Genomic DNA, 14893 nt, shown 5'->3' with positions numbered 1-14893 from the left:
TCACCCAGCGCTGGAATACACACCCCGCCTCAGCAACAACGGGGTGCGTTCAAAACCGCCACCGAGCTGTTAATTTTGTTTGGTTTGAAGACAGGTTTCAACTTGTTAACCGTGTGGAATACGATTCCAAGACATAATCTTGTTTGTGAATAATTTCATCATTTAACCTATTTGGTTATGTTTGAAGAACGCCTGTGCGGCAAGAAGCGTTTAATTCTTTACAGTTGCAAAGCGGAACGCGGCTCTTGAACGCAGCCCCGCACAAGGCGTAGCGCTCGAAAGGCATTGTGGGATCGGTTGCCGGCGAAAGCTTCTCGAAAGAACCGCAAAGATGATGGTGAGTGAGTTAGCCTCCGAGCCCCGAAATCAGCACACAATCCGCGTCCATCCTGTGGTTTATCGGCCACCATTAATATGGATACGGTTCTGGTCGGAAGCGACTGGCAGTCCGATGTGCCTGGAAGCTGTTATGTTATTGAAATAACGTAAAATAAAGACGTTATTGTTAGCCAGTAGGTGTTAGCATCCTGCAAGTCAATGGGCGTATGTGACGCTAAAGGCGAAGCCCGTTAGCTTGTTGCGGATTGAAAGATTATAATAAAATAACCGGACTCAGGATTAGCCTCACGTTGTGTTTGTGTGTATGTTTCTATTTTAACTTTATATCTCGTTGGTTTGCTGAAGATGCTCTCCGCGCCGGATGCTCTTTTGTCTGGTTGCCTTTTAAGGGCATGCTCAATGCGTCCCGTTACAAGTTTAGCCAAAGCTAATGTTTTTTTCTTGTATTATTATTATTATTATTTACAAATCTTTAAATGATGTCTATGTTTAAATGCATGACGTCTTTTTTTGTGTACCGTCATTTCATGAGCTAATCTAACCCACCATTGTCCCCCATCTTTGGTTATAGGTTGTCAGGTGTATCTGTTAATGTATATTTTATTGCTTTTCTTCCCTTCCCTCCTCCTCTGCCCTGCAGCCCACACCGGTTATCCTGCTGAAGGAGGGGACAGACACCTCCCAGGGCATCCCCCAGCTCATCAGCAACATCAATGCCTGCCAGGTCAGAGGAAACACTTCAGCCCTTAGAAATAAAACTCACTCTTATGTTAAATCTGAAAGCCTCCCACCGTAGATGTAATCTAATCATGGTAGACATAAATGCATCCAGCAGCAGGTTAGTTTGGCTCTAATCAGAGACAGCGCGTTGACGTTTTATTTGTCTGGTCGGTCACTTCCTGTCACTGTTTAGCTGGCTAAAAAGCACTTTGTGCACCCACTTTGTACTAAATGACTCGTCATTATGATTTCAAGGAAGACCGGGAGTGTTTGTACGAGGCGCCCTACTTCCTTTAACACTGATACCCTAAAAAAAATAAACTAGAAATAAAGTTACAGCTTCATTCTAGAGCTAACTTAAATTTTAACATGACATGTTTGCATCAGGAGGTTTGAGACCACACATCAGATTGATACAATTTCAAACTTCAAGCCTAAACATGATGTAGGCAGAACATTTTTCATATCCTGTTACAACATCCGTTCAATCCCAAACATTTAGCACTGCTATCTTTGTAAAATGAACTGACCAGCAATCTAATCACAGCGAGGCAACAGCTAGGATGTTTTTGAATCAGGCGATTCATTAGCCTACCTCTTATAAGATCCCCGCTGCATGACTGAAGGACTTCCCCTGGAGTTATATGAGGCCACTTCTTCATGTCATCCTCTCAGTAATGAATAGTTTGAGGCTGTGGCATTGACCTGCTAGTTCGATCGTTCTGCCATTTTTGGAAATGTTGCCGCGACAGTTTATCATTTCAGTCAAGCTAATGTTATTTGTCCGAGGGAAGCGCTGAAACGGAAGTGCCGCACAAAACAAAACGGAAGTTGGACCCGTAGTTACTTCCGCGTTTGAAAATGAGGTGGATAAGGAGCGTTAAAAGGGAATTAAAACTAAGTAAAATTTTCTTGGAATGAGTGTATTTTTCCTGGAGGTAAATAAGACTATTCTCCAATGGAATAAGATTTCTGCACTTAAAATCAGAACAGTTCATCTCCATCATCTTCTGTCAAGTGCAGGATATCAAATTATCTTATTTTAGGGGTAAAAATACTCATTCCACTGAGAAATAGTCGTATTTAGCAGCTCAAATCAAGGACAAACACACTAATTTCAAGAAACTCGTACTTTTAGTTCCCTTTTTGCTGTGCGCCCCTCTGTGTCCACAGCTCTCTCCTGAGAGGAAGAGCTTTCCGTCTCTATCAGGAGGACAGAGGAGCTGGACTACTCTGTCCTGTTTCTAGCATAAAGCCAAAATTAACCAAACTTTTACATTGAATTAACTTACTTGGTTCATTGTTGCTGCCGCGTAATCCATGCTGCCTTACATGAATGCACTTCTAGTTTAGACATTACAGTCAGGCAGTCTTTTAGACAGCTCAGGGGTCCTATCAGGTAGTGACACAGTGTACCGTAATGCTCCGAATGTCCATTGAGCGGAGCAGCTTCACTTCTAACCAAAGTCCTACTTACACATTTTAACAGATTTTTGAGCACATTGTACCACATTAAATCAGTCAGTAAGCTGTGTGAAAATGTTTCACAGGTAATTCTACAGTCAGTGGATGTACTAACACTATCAACTACTAGGAAATTAGGTGCTGAAATATTTTACATGTTATTCATATTAAATATATATATATATATATATATATATATATATATATATATATATATATATATATATATATGTATGTATATATAAGTATGTGTATATGTATATATGTATATATGTATACACATATGTAAATATATATTTATGTATATTGTTTATATATTTATAAATGTTTTATATATATGTAAATGAATAAATGCAAAATATTTCTGCACATGACTTTCTCAGTACTTGATAGTTTTGGAACAAAACATAAAAGTATATGGCATTTGACATTTTAAAAGTTTTAAGCCCCCCCTGAACATGAGAAAATCCTCGTTATTCGATGCTGTAGCGCACATATTCCCTAGTTACCGATGGGAAATAGGGAGTACCAATATGGCGGCTGGTGGCTTCAAAGCGACTCGTTCTAACCGCGGGCGATTAGCACTCCAGTGTATTATATAGCTCAGTGGATTTTAAGTACGCCTTATAGTCTGATAATTACGGTACTGTAATATAGTCCAACTAAACCAAAGTGATCTGAATAAACATGGCCAGCATTTAGCTGCATCTTCTGTTTTGTCCAATCATGGATCAGCTCTTTAGTCTGCGCCCCTCTACGGCCATCAGGGTTGATTACCCCGATGGCATTAGTGGGTAGCATTGACAGAACCTATTTCTCACAAGTCTTAATGAAGTTTAAGCCTTTTTAGGAGGATAGAAATCGCTTTCAGAGAAACACAGAAATGTGGGAAACTTGTGCTAACATGAATTGGTGCAGCGACGGGACCAGGATGCATCATTCGTGCCTCATTTCTAACTAATGGTGGTGCTTCCCTCCCCGCAGGTGATCTCTGAGGCGGTCAGGACCACCCTCGGGCCCAGAGGGATGGACAAGCTGATGGTGGACGGCAGAGGTGAGAAAAGCTGGATCAGATAAGATGAAATGAGTTATTTAGTTCTTTTTTTTTAACGTGTTCGCTCTTCCAGGTAAGGCCACCATCTCCAACGACGGAGCCACCATCCTGAAGCTTCTGGACGTGGTTCATCCCGCCGCCAAGACGCTGGTGGACATCGCCCGCTCCCAGGATGCCGAGGTGAGGCTCGGGGGGGCTCCATCAGCAGAGGTCCCGTCTACATGTGGCTGAATTATCGTTTGTCCCTCATTAACTGAACCCCCCCATCCATGAAGGTTGGAGACGGCACCACGTCCGTCACCCTCCTAGCCGCCGAGTTCCTGAAGCAGCTGAAGCCGTACGTGGAGGAGGGCCTCCACCCTCAGACCATCATCAGAGCGTTCCGCACCGCCACCAACCTCGCCGTCGCCAAGCTCAAGGAGATCGCCGTCCCCGTGAAGAAAGACGACAAACAGTGGGTCCTCTTCAGTTTCCTGAAGCTGAGTCGCGTCACTTTCTCCTGGTTGGGTTGTGTTCTAGATGTTCTCTCTGTGAACGCTCTCAGGGAGCAGAGGCAGCTGCTGGAGAAATGCGCCGCCACGGCCCTCAACTCCAAGCTGATCGCCGGCGAGAAGGGCTTCTTCTCCAAGATGGTGGTGGACGCCGTCATGTCTCTGGACGAGCTGCTGTCCCTCAAGATGATCGGCATCAAGAAGGTGCAGGGAGGAGCCCTGGAGGTCGGTGGCTCGCCGCTCGCGTTTTCAGTAGGGCTGAACGATTTTGGAAAATAGTCTAGTTGCAAATTTTTTTTTTTTTCTTAATATTGCGATTTAATGCGATTTTTTTTTTTTTTTTTTTTTTTTTTTTTTTTTTTTTTTTTTTCCCCAGTTTAATTTATCATGTCTTTTTAAACATATACAAACAACAAATCAATTTGTTTCCTCGCTGTGGAGATTAGTACAGGGTTCCCACGGGTCCTTGAAATCCTTGAAAGTTTGTGAATCTGAAAAAATAAATTCAAGGCCCTTGAAAGTTCTTGAAAACAGCCAAAAAACCACCTTGTCCTTGAAAGTCCTTGAATTTTTTTGTGGGGTTGAAAGTTCACACGGATCACGACTCATGTGTCATTATTTTACTACCACACGATCTTTTAAAATTATGTTGATTCCGCAGACTTTTAATTTGCAAAAGTACATTCGCTCTTCTTCGTTAGTTGGTAGGCTACGATTTAGGCCTACGTGCGTCCAATAGGTTACATTCACGCAGTGTTGCCAACTCAGCGACTTTTCAGAGTCAAAGTCCAAAACTAGCTTAATCAAAGATGAAAGTAAGTGAAACAAATTGATATAATTCTGAACATCTCAATGCTGCACTTTTTTCCATAAAATTCCATGAAACGGTAGGTTAATGTACATCTTATATGTAACGTAGTATGGCATAGCCATGCACTGTGGATATAAATGTAGGCTATTAATATGATCAATATCAATGTAGGCTATAAATTAAGTCCACTTTCTTGCATTGCTTCTGACCCAACAACTTCTATGCAGTTTAGTCTTTTATTGAATTTGCATTGTATTAAAATATGATAACCTATTCAGCGGTCACAGTAGGTAAATGCCGCCACGTCTGGTCCTTGAATTTGAGGAAATTGGTCCTGGAAAGTCCTTGAAAGGTCCTTTAATTTGATGCTCACCAAGGTGTGGGAACCCTGTTATAGTTGCTAAAACACCCACAGCATCTAAGCTCGGAGCAGAAATGATTGCGTTCTGCCTACGATATATTTCAACCATAATTGCAATTTTGACTTTTCTCCGCATTAACCACAAGCAACAAAAATGGCCTCTAAATAAAGATGTGTGTAAACAAGGACAATTTTAAATATGAACTTTTAATGTTTCTATTAATCAGAATATTATTCAAGAGAACAGCTTTTAATTGATTTGGACATCAATCCTTGTTGAACATAAAGTCCAACCAACAAACAAGTCTATGTATTAAACTGATTGACCTGTACTTAATGCTATGTATGATTATATAAACTCTAAAACAAGTAATACAATTAGATTATCTCACTGCTGCAACTGTCTTCCCTTCCATGTGGAGGCAAACCCACTTTAAACATTTTACTGACACCTAATGGACGTGTCTAATTCCCTAATTGTTACAGAGCCAAAAATTGCTGACCTCTGCGATTTGGAAATTGTTTTTTTTTAAATCGAGATTATATTGAAAATGCGATTAATTGTTCAGCCCTAGTTTTCAGGTGAAACAGCGGCGCGATCGGCCGCGACATTAAACTCTTGCGTTAACCCTTCGCCGCACAGGAATCCCAGTTGGTCACCGGAGTTGCGTTCAAGAAGACGTTCTCTTACGCCGGCTTCGAGATGCAGCCTAAGCGCTACGAGAACCCACGGATCGCCCTGCTCAACGTGGAGCTGGAGCTGAAGGCCGAGAAGGACAACGCCGAAGTCCGCGTGAAATCGGTGGAGGTCAGACGTCACGGCGGAGCGAAAACGCTTAAAACCAGTTCTTTCTTTTTTTTTGCTCCCGCTGAACGTTGGTGTTTCCCACAGGACTACCAGGCCATCGTGGACGCAGAGTGGAACATCCTGTACGACAAACTGGAGAAGATCTACAAATCAGGAGCCAAGGTGGTCCTGTCCAAGCTGCCCATCGGGGACGTGGCCACCCAGTACTTCGCCGACAGAGACCTGTTCTGCGCCGGCAGGGTGCAGGAGGAGGACCTGAAGAGGACCATGATGGTGAGCCTGAGGCACGCTGTGGGTGGGTGGGGGGGGTGTAAGGGCCTGAAGGAGCGCTGACCGGCTCGTGTCGCATGTGTGGCTTCCAGGCCTGCGGAGGATCCATCCAGACGTCGGTGGGAGCTTTGACGGACGACGTCCTGGGACAGTGTGAGCTGTTTGAGGAGGTTCAGGTGGGAGGAGAGAGGTGAGAGATCCACCAACGCATCCACAAGGAGATCCATCCTCCTTAGAGGATGTTAAATCTCCATTATTATTATTATTATCATTATTATTATTATTATTATTAGTCTGGGCTGTAAGATGCAGCAAGTTGTGCTTTATTTTATTTTTTTATCTTGATTTATTTTATTTTATTTTTGGAAATAACTTTGTGTACCAAATAAAATGCAGCCCTTTTTTTTAACAGATTCCATCTAGTTTTATTTAGTCTCATTTTTAAAACTCAGTAAGTTGCTACATTGACCAACGGCTGAAAGCGCAGAGAGTCGGTGTAGGTACCAGATCGTCTCGGGGCTGGGTCTGCGCTTCTCGATGACGTCAATATATGGCAACTCAACTCAAACAAACTACATTGCGCACGCGATTTCCATTCACAAATCAATTTTATTTAGCTAATTTATGGTTATTTTCCTGTAAATTAGTCGAAGCATGAAAACTTTTAACATCATTTTGGAACACTTGTGTGGTAGTCTGACAATTTAATCGGTAATTTTGCAGGATCAAAGTTACAACCTTAGAGAAATTTCATTCCTCTAATTTTTTTTAAGTTGTGATGGGAAACTCATTTCATTTTTAATAAAAGTATAAATACATAAAAAAATAAGTAAAAGTCAGTAGCCAAATTTAATTTTATCACGGCATTCATCACTTTAAAATCAATAACGTTCATTTCTCCTATTTGTGCTGATGTCGTTCTTTCTGATCACATGTTTTTTTTTATTATTCCAGATGAAATTGTGATGAATTTGATTATTTTTTTAGTGTGGTATTTGGTCCATTTAAGATATATGCTGGATAAATTAGTCTGGCTAGCCCTTCCATTTTTGTTAACAATATTCTTCCAAACATTTGATTTTTTTTTTTTTTTTTTTTGTAAAATGGCTTGAATATTTGTTCAAGCTTTTGAGAAAAAAGAAACTACTACATTAACTTAATAAAATTGATTCGTTACAAATGCAGACCGCGGGCCCAATGTAGTTTGTTTGAGTGGCGTTGCCATAAAGTGACGTCATCGGGAGGCGCAGGGACCATGGAGAATTTCTTTGTAAAATTGTCCGTTTACAAACCGCAATCCCGCGCTCGAATAAAACCTACACCCCGCTATAATTACTTTAGTAAGTTGTCCAGACCAATTACAATATTTTGCGCAATAGGGTGTTTTCACTGACGTCACTGGCCAACTTCCGGTCCGCCATATTGGGTGGCACACTTCCTTATCTCTAGTTGTCTTACACGTATTATCGTATCGCGAATGGATAAGTACGCCAGCACGCTAGAGCGACCAGATAAGGACGTATATCTGAGGAAATGTTCCGTGATCGACCATATGGACCCGTATGCCCTCCACGGTGCCTTGTTTAGCCGTAATCCAGATGATTGGCCAAATGTAGAGCACGGCGACATAGTGCATTACCTGGTGTTCAGTGAAAACCCTCTGCACACTCTTGAGGAAATGAGAGCTTACAAGGATCTAGAGGCTCACAACCAGTTCACATCTGGTTATGTACATCAAGGAAATCGCCATCATACGTGGACGGGTGAGTTTTAATAAGATGGTAAAAATGTAAACAATCCGACGCAAATGTGTCGCATGCTTCTGCGGTGGCTGGCGGGCGGTGCGCGAAGGCGCACCGCCCGCCGCCGGGCGGACGGGCTCTGGGCCGATCGACGCCGCTCGCGGCTGTAATTATTTAAGCAGAACAATGACCAGTGCAAAATTAAGTTGTATTTACCGTATTGGCGCCGGTAGGAGCTGCAGATCATAAAGCCAGCAAACAGTGGGAACACAGTAACTCGTTCAAAGGTAAGCTGTGCTCAGACGGGTTAGCACATGCTAACCGTTAGCGCTAACAACCACTCACGCATGTAATGTACTTTTATCTAGCTGCTATGTGTTTCAAACGTTTAGAACACACTCTCATTGACATCGGGATACTGTGGAAAGTTATGTTCGGTCGACTTACAGCCGCGATCCAAGCGAGCCGACTCTTTGTTATCGCTAACAGTTGTTCTCCGTGGTTGCGCCTCCAGGCAGGAAAGCGGTGGAAAATTAATCTGTTTCTATGTTTTTCCCATGGCGATCATGTGTTGCGCTGTTACAGCCCACAATACAGCAACGGTTTACCATGGTTGAAATCAAGTTAAGGTGAAATTAATCAAATTAAAACACGGCTGAGAGAGGGAGTACAGTATGCGGTAGTAATAGGCAGTAGAGGCGGCGGAGGCAGTCAACATGACAGCCGCGGAAAGTAATAAGTCATAACGCCCAAGCCCTATTATTAATATATTCTTCTTACATGTTTTAAATACTTAACAGTTAATTACCTGTGACAAAGTGAGCACCGCAGACTCTGGCGTATTCCAGCTTAACACCGTCCAAATCGGACCTGGATATCCGTGTCAGCCATAGGTGACGGCGTTGTTCAGAGAGCTGTTTTGTTTTTTTCACACTGATTCACTATTACGGCTGGTAGGCGATAGAAAGAGCGTTGATCTCCACCTCCACGGGCCGTGCAACCAACCATTAAACACGTTTTCCCCATTGTTCACTTCCAATACTGCCTAAGGCGTCATACAACGCAGGTCAACAGTGCGAAACGACTGCCACCCAATATGGCGGACGCGCTGAGTAGTCACATGAGCGTGACGTCAGCTGAAAACACCCTATTGAGCAAAAGTTAAACCAACCATGTATAGTGATGTCATCAGAAGGGGCAGGATCCGAGTCAATCTGGTACCTACATCGGCTGCTTTACAGGAAAACCGTAGGCTGTGTTAGACAGAGCAGCGGGTGGAGCCTGAAATCATTTTTAAACGACTTAAGGCGTATTGCTGCGTAAGGTCAAGCCCTCTGCACTCATTCAGAGGAGATGCCAGCACCAAAGATGGTGCTTTACCAGCAGGAGAGATTTAAAAAAATACACTGCAGAGTACCCGCTGTAGTTAGACCCGAGAGGCTGAGGGGAAAACGACAGTAACCGGCTGATGAAGGGATGTTTTCTCACTTTTTTAGCCACTGATTTGGCGACCTTCCTCCTCTCCGTCCGCAGGTACAACATCTTTAAGGGCTGCCCGAAGACGAAGACGTGCACCATCATCCTGAGAGGCGGGGCGGAGCAGTTCACGGAGGAGACGGAGCGCTCGCTGCACGACGCCATCATGATCGTCCGCAGAGCCATCAAGGTCCGCCTCTCGGTTTTTTTTTTCCAACCGCGACTCGCGTCAACGGGCTTTTCAGAGCCGGGAAGTTGTTCACATGGTTCTGGCTGCTGGGGGCAGTTCTGATGTTTCCTTTCAGCACTTGTTGCTAAAGCAAAAGGCTTTAAGTGGAGGAGACGTCGTGACAGAAGGAATGAAACAACGCCGGGCTCCAAATGGAGAAAATCTATAGAAAGTTTTAGGATTGAGCTGGTTAGGGTCAGACAGGATTCCCACTAAATCACTGAAAACGTCTCCTGCTGTAGAAACTAAGCAGCAAACATTTTAATCCAATAGAAATCATATTGATCGATATCGATAATTATAAAAAAAAAAAATCGAAATATACATTTTAAGTGCAGCCCTGGGCATTACATGCTGTTGCTTAATGTCCTATTTTTAAATAAATGGATTCAAACACAACCCTTTATTCAACCAACTTTTTACACTGCAAAAACAGGACTAAAATAAGTAAAATTTTCTTAAAATGTGTGTATTTTTCCTTGATTTGAGCAGGTAAATAAGATCTGCCAACAGGATAAGATTTTTGCACTTAAAATAGGAACAACTCATCTCCATCTTATTTCAAGTGTTAAATGTCTAATTATCTTAATTTATGGGTCAAAATACTCATTCCATTGGCAGATGATCTTATTTACCTGCTCAAATCAAGGACAAAAACCCCATGTTTAAGAACATTTTGCTTAATTTTAGATCCGTTTTTGCAGTGTACAAAAACTGTAAGTGTAAAAAATAAAAAAAAACACGCGCTCTCTGAACTCTCTGAAGGCTGATGGAGCTTTCCTGCGTTTGTGATTGGTTGGGAGGATGTAATGACTGTAGTATTAACTTACATGATAGGCTAGAATGCACTGTTCTTTTATTGAACTTTTTATTGACCCCTGTTATTTATATTGAACCATACGTTTACTGATCGATATATATCGTTATTGAATTATCGTCCAGCCCGAACTGTAACGTGTTTTAATGGGCTTCCTGGGACAGATCAGCGCCGACTGACCGCTCAATTGTGAGGTGGAAGGAAAAGGTTGCCTTGGTTTTTAAATGCTGGCAAACATCTGAAGAGTGTGCCGTGGTTTAGATCCAAACATGTTTGTGCTAGAAAGCTCAACACTGCGATAAAGGGAACTAAAAGTAAGTAAATGTTCTTAAATGTGTTTGAGCGGGTAAATACACTGCAAAAACGGATAAAAAAATAAGTCAAATGTTCTTAAAATTTGTGTTTTTGTCCTAAATTTGAGCAGGTTAATAAGATTATCTGCCAATGGAATGAGTATTTTGACCCCTAAAATAAAATAATTAGACATCCTGCACTTGAAATAAGATGATGGAGATGAATTGTACCTATTTTAAGTGCAAAAGTCTTATTCCATTGGCAAATCATCTTATTTACCTGCTCAAATCAAGGACAGATTCATTAATTTTAAGAAAATATCACTAATTTTTAGTTCCGTTTTTGCAGTGTACATTTATCTGCCAAATAAATAAGTATTTTGACCTCTAAAATAAGATAATTAGAAATAATTCACTTGAAATAAGATGAGTTGTTCCTATTTTAAGAGCAAATATCTTATTCCGTTGGGAGATCCTTTAAACTTGCCTGCTCAAGTCGAGGACCAATGCACTCAGTTGATGAAAGTTGTACTTTTAGTTCCTTTTTTTGCCGTGCGGTCAAAGTCCCGCCCTAAAGTCATTTGAGAATCTGTAGCAGCTGCTCACAGAGCCTCCTACGCCCCACCGGAGCCCAACTTTGAGCTGTTTTGTGACAAAAAAAGACATCCGAGTAGCTAAATGTGTAGCATGTGGTGTGTTTCCAGAACGACTCTGTGGTGGCAGGCGGAGGCGCCATAGAGATGGAGCTGTCCAAGTACCTGCGGGATTACTCCAGGACCATCCCCGGGAAGCAGCAGCTGCTGATCGGCGCGTACGCCAAGGCCCTGGAGATCATCCCCAGGCAGCTGTGCGACAACGCCGGCTTCGACGCCACCAACATCCTCAACAAGCTGCGAGCGAAGCACGCGCAGGTAGGAAAAACGCACCGCCGCAAAAAAAAAAACACAGCTCTTTGATGCGGTTTAGTTACGTTCCTGCAGACATATATACGTAGACGCGTCATAGGACGCAGGTTCGCACGTCAACGTCACCGCCATATTGTATGTGGCAGAAAAAAGTTGAGTTCTGCTATTGTGTGTATATATATATATATATATATATATATATATATATATATATATATTATATATATATATATATATATATATATACGTAGACGTGGCCTAGGGCTGCAGGTTTGCACGTCATGTCCACCGCCCATATTGTATGTGGCAAGAAAAAAAGTTTGAGTTCTGCTATTGGTGTGTTGGGTGTTAATATATATCTTATATATCTTATAGCTCTATATATATCTATCTCTCTATATAATATATATCTCTCTCTCTCATCTCTATCTATATATCTATCTCTCTATCTCTCTCTGTCTGTCTCTCTCTATCTCGATGTAGGTCTCTGTCTTATCTCTCTCTCTCTTCTCTCTCTGTATATCTCTCTCTCTCTTCTATCTCTTAGTCTCTCCATCCTGTCTACTCTGTACTCTCTCTGTCTCGCTCTCTGTCTATCTCTGTCTCTTCTAATCTCTCTCTCAGCTTCGTGTATTATCTCTCCTATTTCTCTGTCTATACTGTACTCTATATATATAATGTACTATGTCTGTCTGCCCCTTTAGGAACAGACTTTTTGGGTGAGTATTAAAGAGGTAAAATTAATAATATGAGGAAAAAAAAGTCCTAGGTCAATAAAGTAAAAATAAACAAACAAACACAAAAGTGATAATGTTATGATAAAAACATCATATTATGAGAATTAAGGGGGAATATTTCCAGAATAGTTACAGTTTGCAGAATTATTTCACTCCTGGAGTAATAGGGCCAGGTTAGATTATTTTAATTATTTTTATTCTTTAGGAGAATAAATTCAGGAGAATGAAGCTAAAGGGATACGAAAATAAACTTGTAATATTACAAAAACAAAAATACTACGAATACAAAGTATATTCGGAGATTAAAGTCCCTCTGATACTGTTTAAGTGACTGAGTAACTGCAGATTTGCCACATTTAAGATGGCGGACGCTCTGACGCATCGCAGCGTCTACGTTTATAATGTCTATGGTTGTCCCGTCTTCGCAGGGCGGCATCTGGTACGGCGTGGACATCAACAGCGAGGACATCGCCGACAACTTCGTGGCCTGCGTCTGGGAGCCGTCCGTCGTGAAGATCAACGCGCTGACGGCGGCGTCGGAGGCGGCTTGCCTCATCCTGTCCGTCGACGAGACCATCAAGAACCCACGCAGCGGCGGAGACGGACCTCCGGGGGGCGCCGGGCGGGGCAGAGGCCGCGGCAGACCCCACGCCCACTAACAAAACCCCGTTTGAATCTGGAAGCTGCTTTTTGTCAGATAAAATGTCAGGCCTGAAGAGGCGGAGACGTTTGTCCGCTTCAACCCGGATTCTTTGGACTTTCTTCCTATAAAATCTTTCTTTGTTTTCCTCCTACAGTCGACTAAAACATTTCAGTGGGTGTAAGTCTCCCTCCCTGTAGCCAGTCCAAGCAGAACGCCTTCAGGCCAGTCTTACCTCTGTGGCCTGACGGAGACAGGCTGTAAACCTTCAACTTTGTTTTGTTAAAAAGGAAAACTGTTGTTTGATGTGTAGGGGGGTTGGTTTGGATAATAAAGCACTGAAAAGGATGTTGAGCAGTTCTGAAACCATCTATGTGAAGCTATTTATTGGACCATTGTTATCAATAAATTCACAGCTGAAACCACAGACTCTTCTTCCTCCTGCTGTTTTTGCTCAGAGGGTTTTTATTAATTAAAATTAGTTTTTTTTATTTTATTTTTAAAAGGGTAGTAATGGATATTTTCAAGAGCAGATGCGCAGAAATGTTAAGACAAAATAAAACAACCTCCAAAGCTCTCAATTTGTTTCCAGGTTAAGTGGCTGAGGGCAGCGTCATGTGAACGGACCCAGACTATAAGGCTACGTTCACACTGCAGGCAAATGCAACACAAATCCCATCGTTTCACCCAAAAAAACTGTATTTGTGTCACCTCCATATGTGTAACTAATTCGGATACATATATTATTTTTTTTCTAAGCATCCACAGTGAATGGTCATGTATTCTAATCCGTCTTTTACGTCACTCCTGTCTCCATCCAACCACAGCATCAGTAGCAGCAGCGCTCCATAGAACACCATTAATAAGCTGTGCTGCTTTCTTCTTACCTTCATCTTGCTACGTTGTCGGCTCCCATTGCTCAGCAGCTTTCTAATAATGAAAGATGCCGACTGGTATTTTTGAACCTTATTGAACGTTTCTAAAAACTATCAAATTCACCATTACTTCCGTAAACTGCGCGTTATGTCCTTGAACCGTTCAGACAGACAACAGAATGACGGCAGTCCCATTTAATAGTAGTTTAAACGGCCACCTAAAAAAATAAAATCGGAATTGAGCATCAAGACCTGCAGGTGTGAACATACCACTGAGCTATATAATACACTGGAGTGCTGATTTTGCCGAAAAACAAGTCACTGGCCGCCATCTTGCTACTCCCTACTCTCACAGAATCCCTCAGGATTTGGTTGCAACAACAAGCAGTTTTCTGGCTGTGTGAAAACGTTTCACAGGTAATTCTACAGTCAGTGGATGTACTAACACTATCAACTACTAGGAAATTAGGTGCTGAAATATTTTACATGGTATTCATATTAAATATATATATGTAAGTATGTGTATATGTATACATATATGTAAATATGTTTTTGTATATCGTTATTTGTATATCGTTATATATATATATATAACATATTAATATTAACATTTAAATATATATATATATATATATATTTAAATAAATAAAATGCTAAATATGTCAGCACATGACTTTCTCATTACTTGATAGTTTTACAACATAAAAGTATATAGCATTTGACATTTTAAAAGTTTTAGGCCCCCTCTGAACATGAGAAAATCCTCGTTATTCGATGCTGTAGCGCACATATTCCCTAGTTACTGGGGGGAAATAGGGAGTACCAATATGGCGGCTGGTGGCTTCAAAGCGACTCGTTCTA

The 14893-nt window shown here is 41.8% G+C and overlaps 1 protein-coding gene across 1 annotated transcript; it reads left to right on the top strand.

The window, feature by feature from the left end:
* Positions 1-206: 206 nt before the first annotated feature.
* Positions 207-13584, top strand: cct7 (chaperonin containing TCP1, subunit 7 (eta)). The gene is made up of 12 exons (XM_036146592.1): positions 207-337; positions 980-1063; positions 3508-3577; positions 3651-3757; positions 3853-4031; positions 4122-4293; positions 5884-6048; positions 6133-6321; positions 6411-6508; positions 9594-9726; positions 11580-11786; positions 12946-13584. The coding sequence occupies exons 1-12, from the start codon at positions 332-334 to the stop codon at positions 13174-13176; spliced, it is 1641 nt and encodes a 546-aa protein (XP_036002485.1). The 5' UTR covers positions 207-331; the 3' UTR covers positions 13177-13584.
* Positions 13585-14893: the final 1309 nt, after the last annotated feature.

Source organism: Fundulus heteroclitus, chromosome 14, assembly GCF_011125445.2.
Source record: "Fundulus heteroclitus isolate FHET01 chromosome 14, MU-UCD_Fhet_4.1, whole genome shotgun sequence".
Classification (NCBI taxonomy): domain Eukaryota; kingdom Metazoa; phylum Chordata; class Actinopteri; order Cyprinodontiformes; family Fundulidae; genus Fundulus; species Fundulus heteroclitus.
This window is presented reverse-complemented; position numbering and strand designations above follow the sequence as displayed.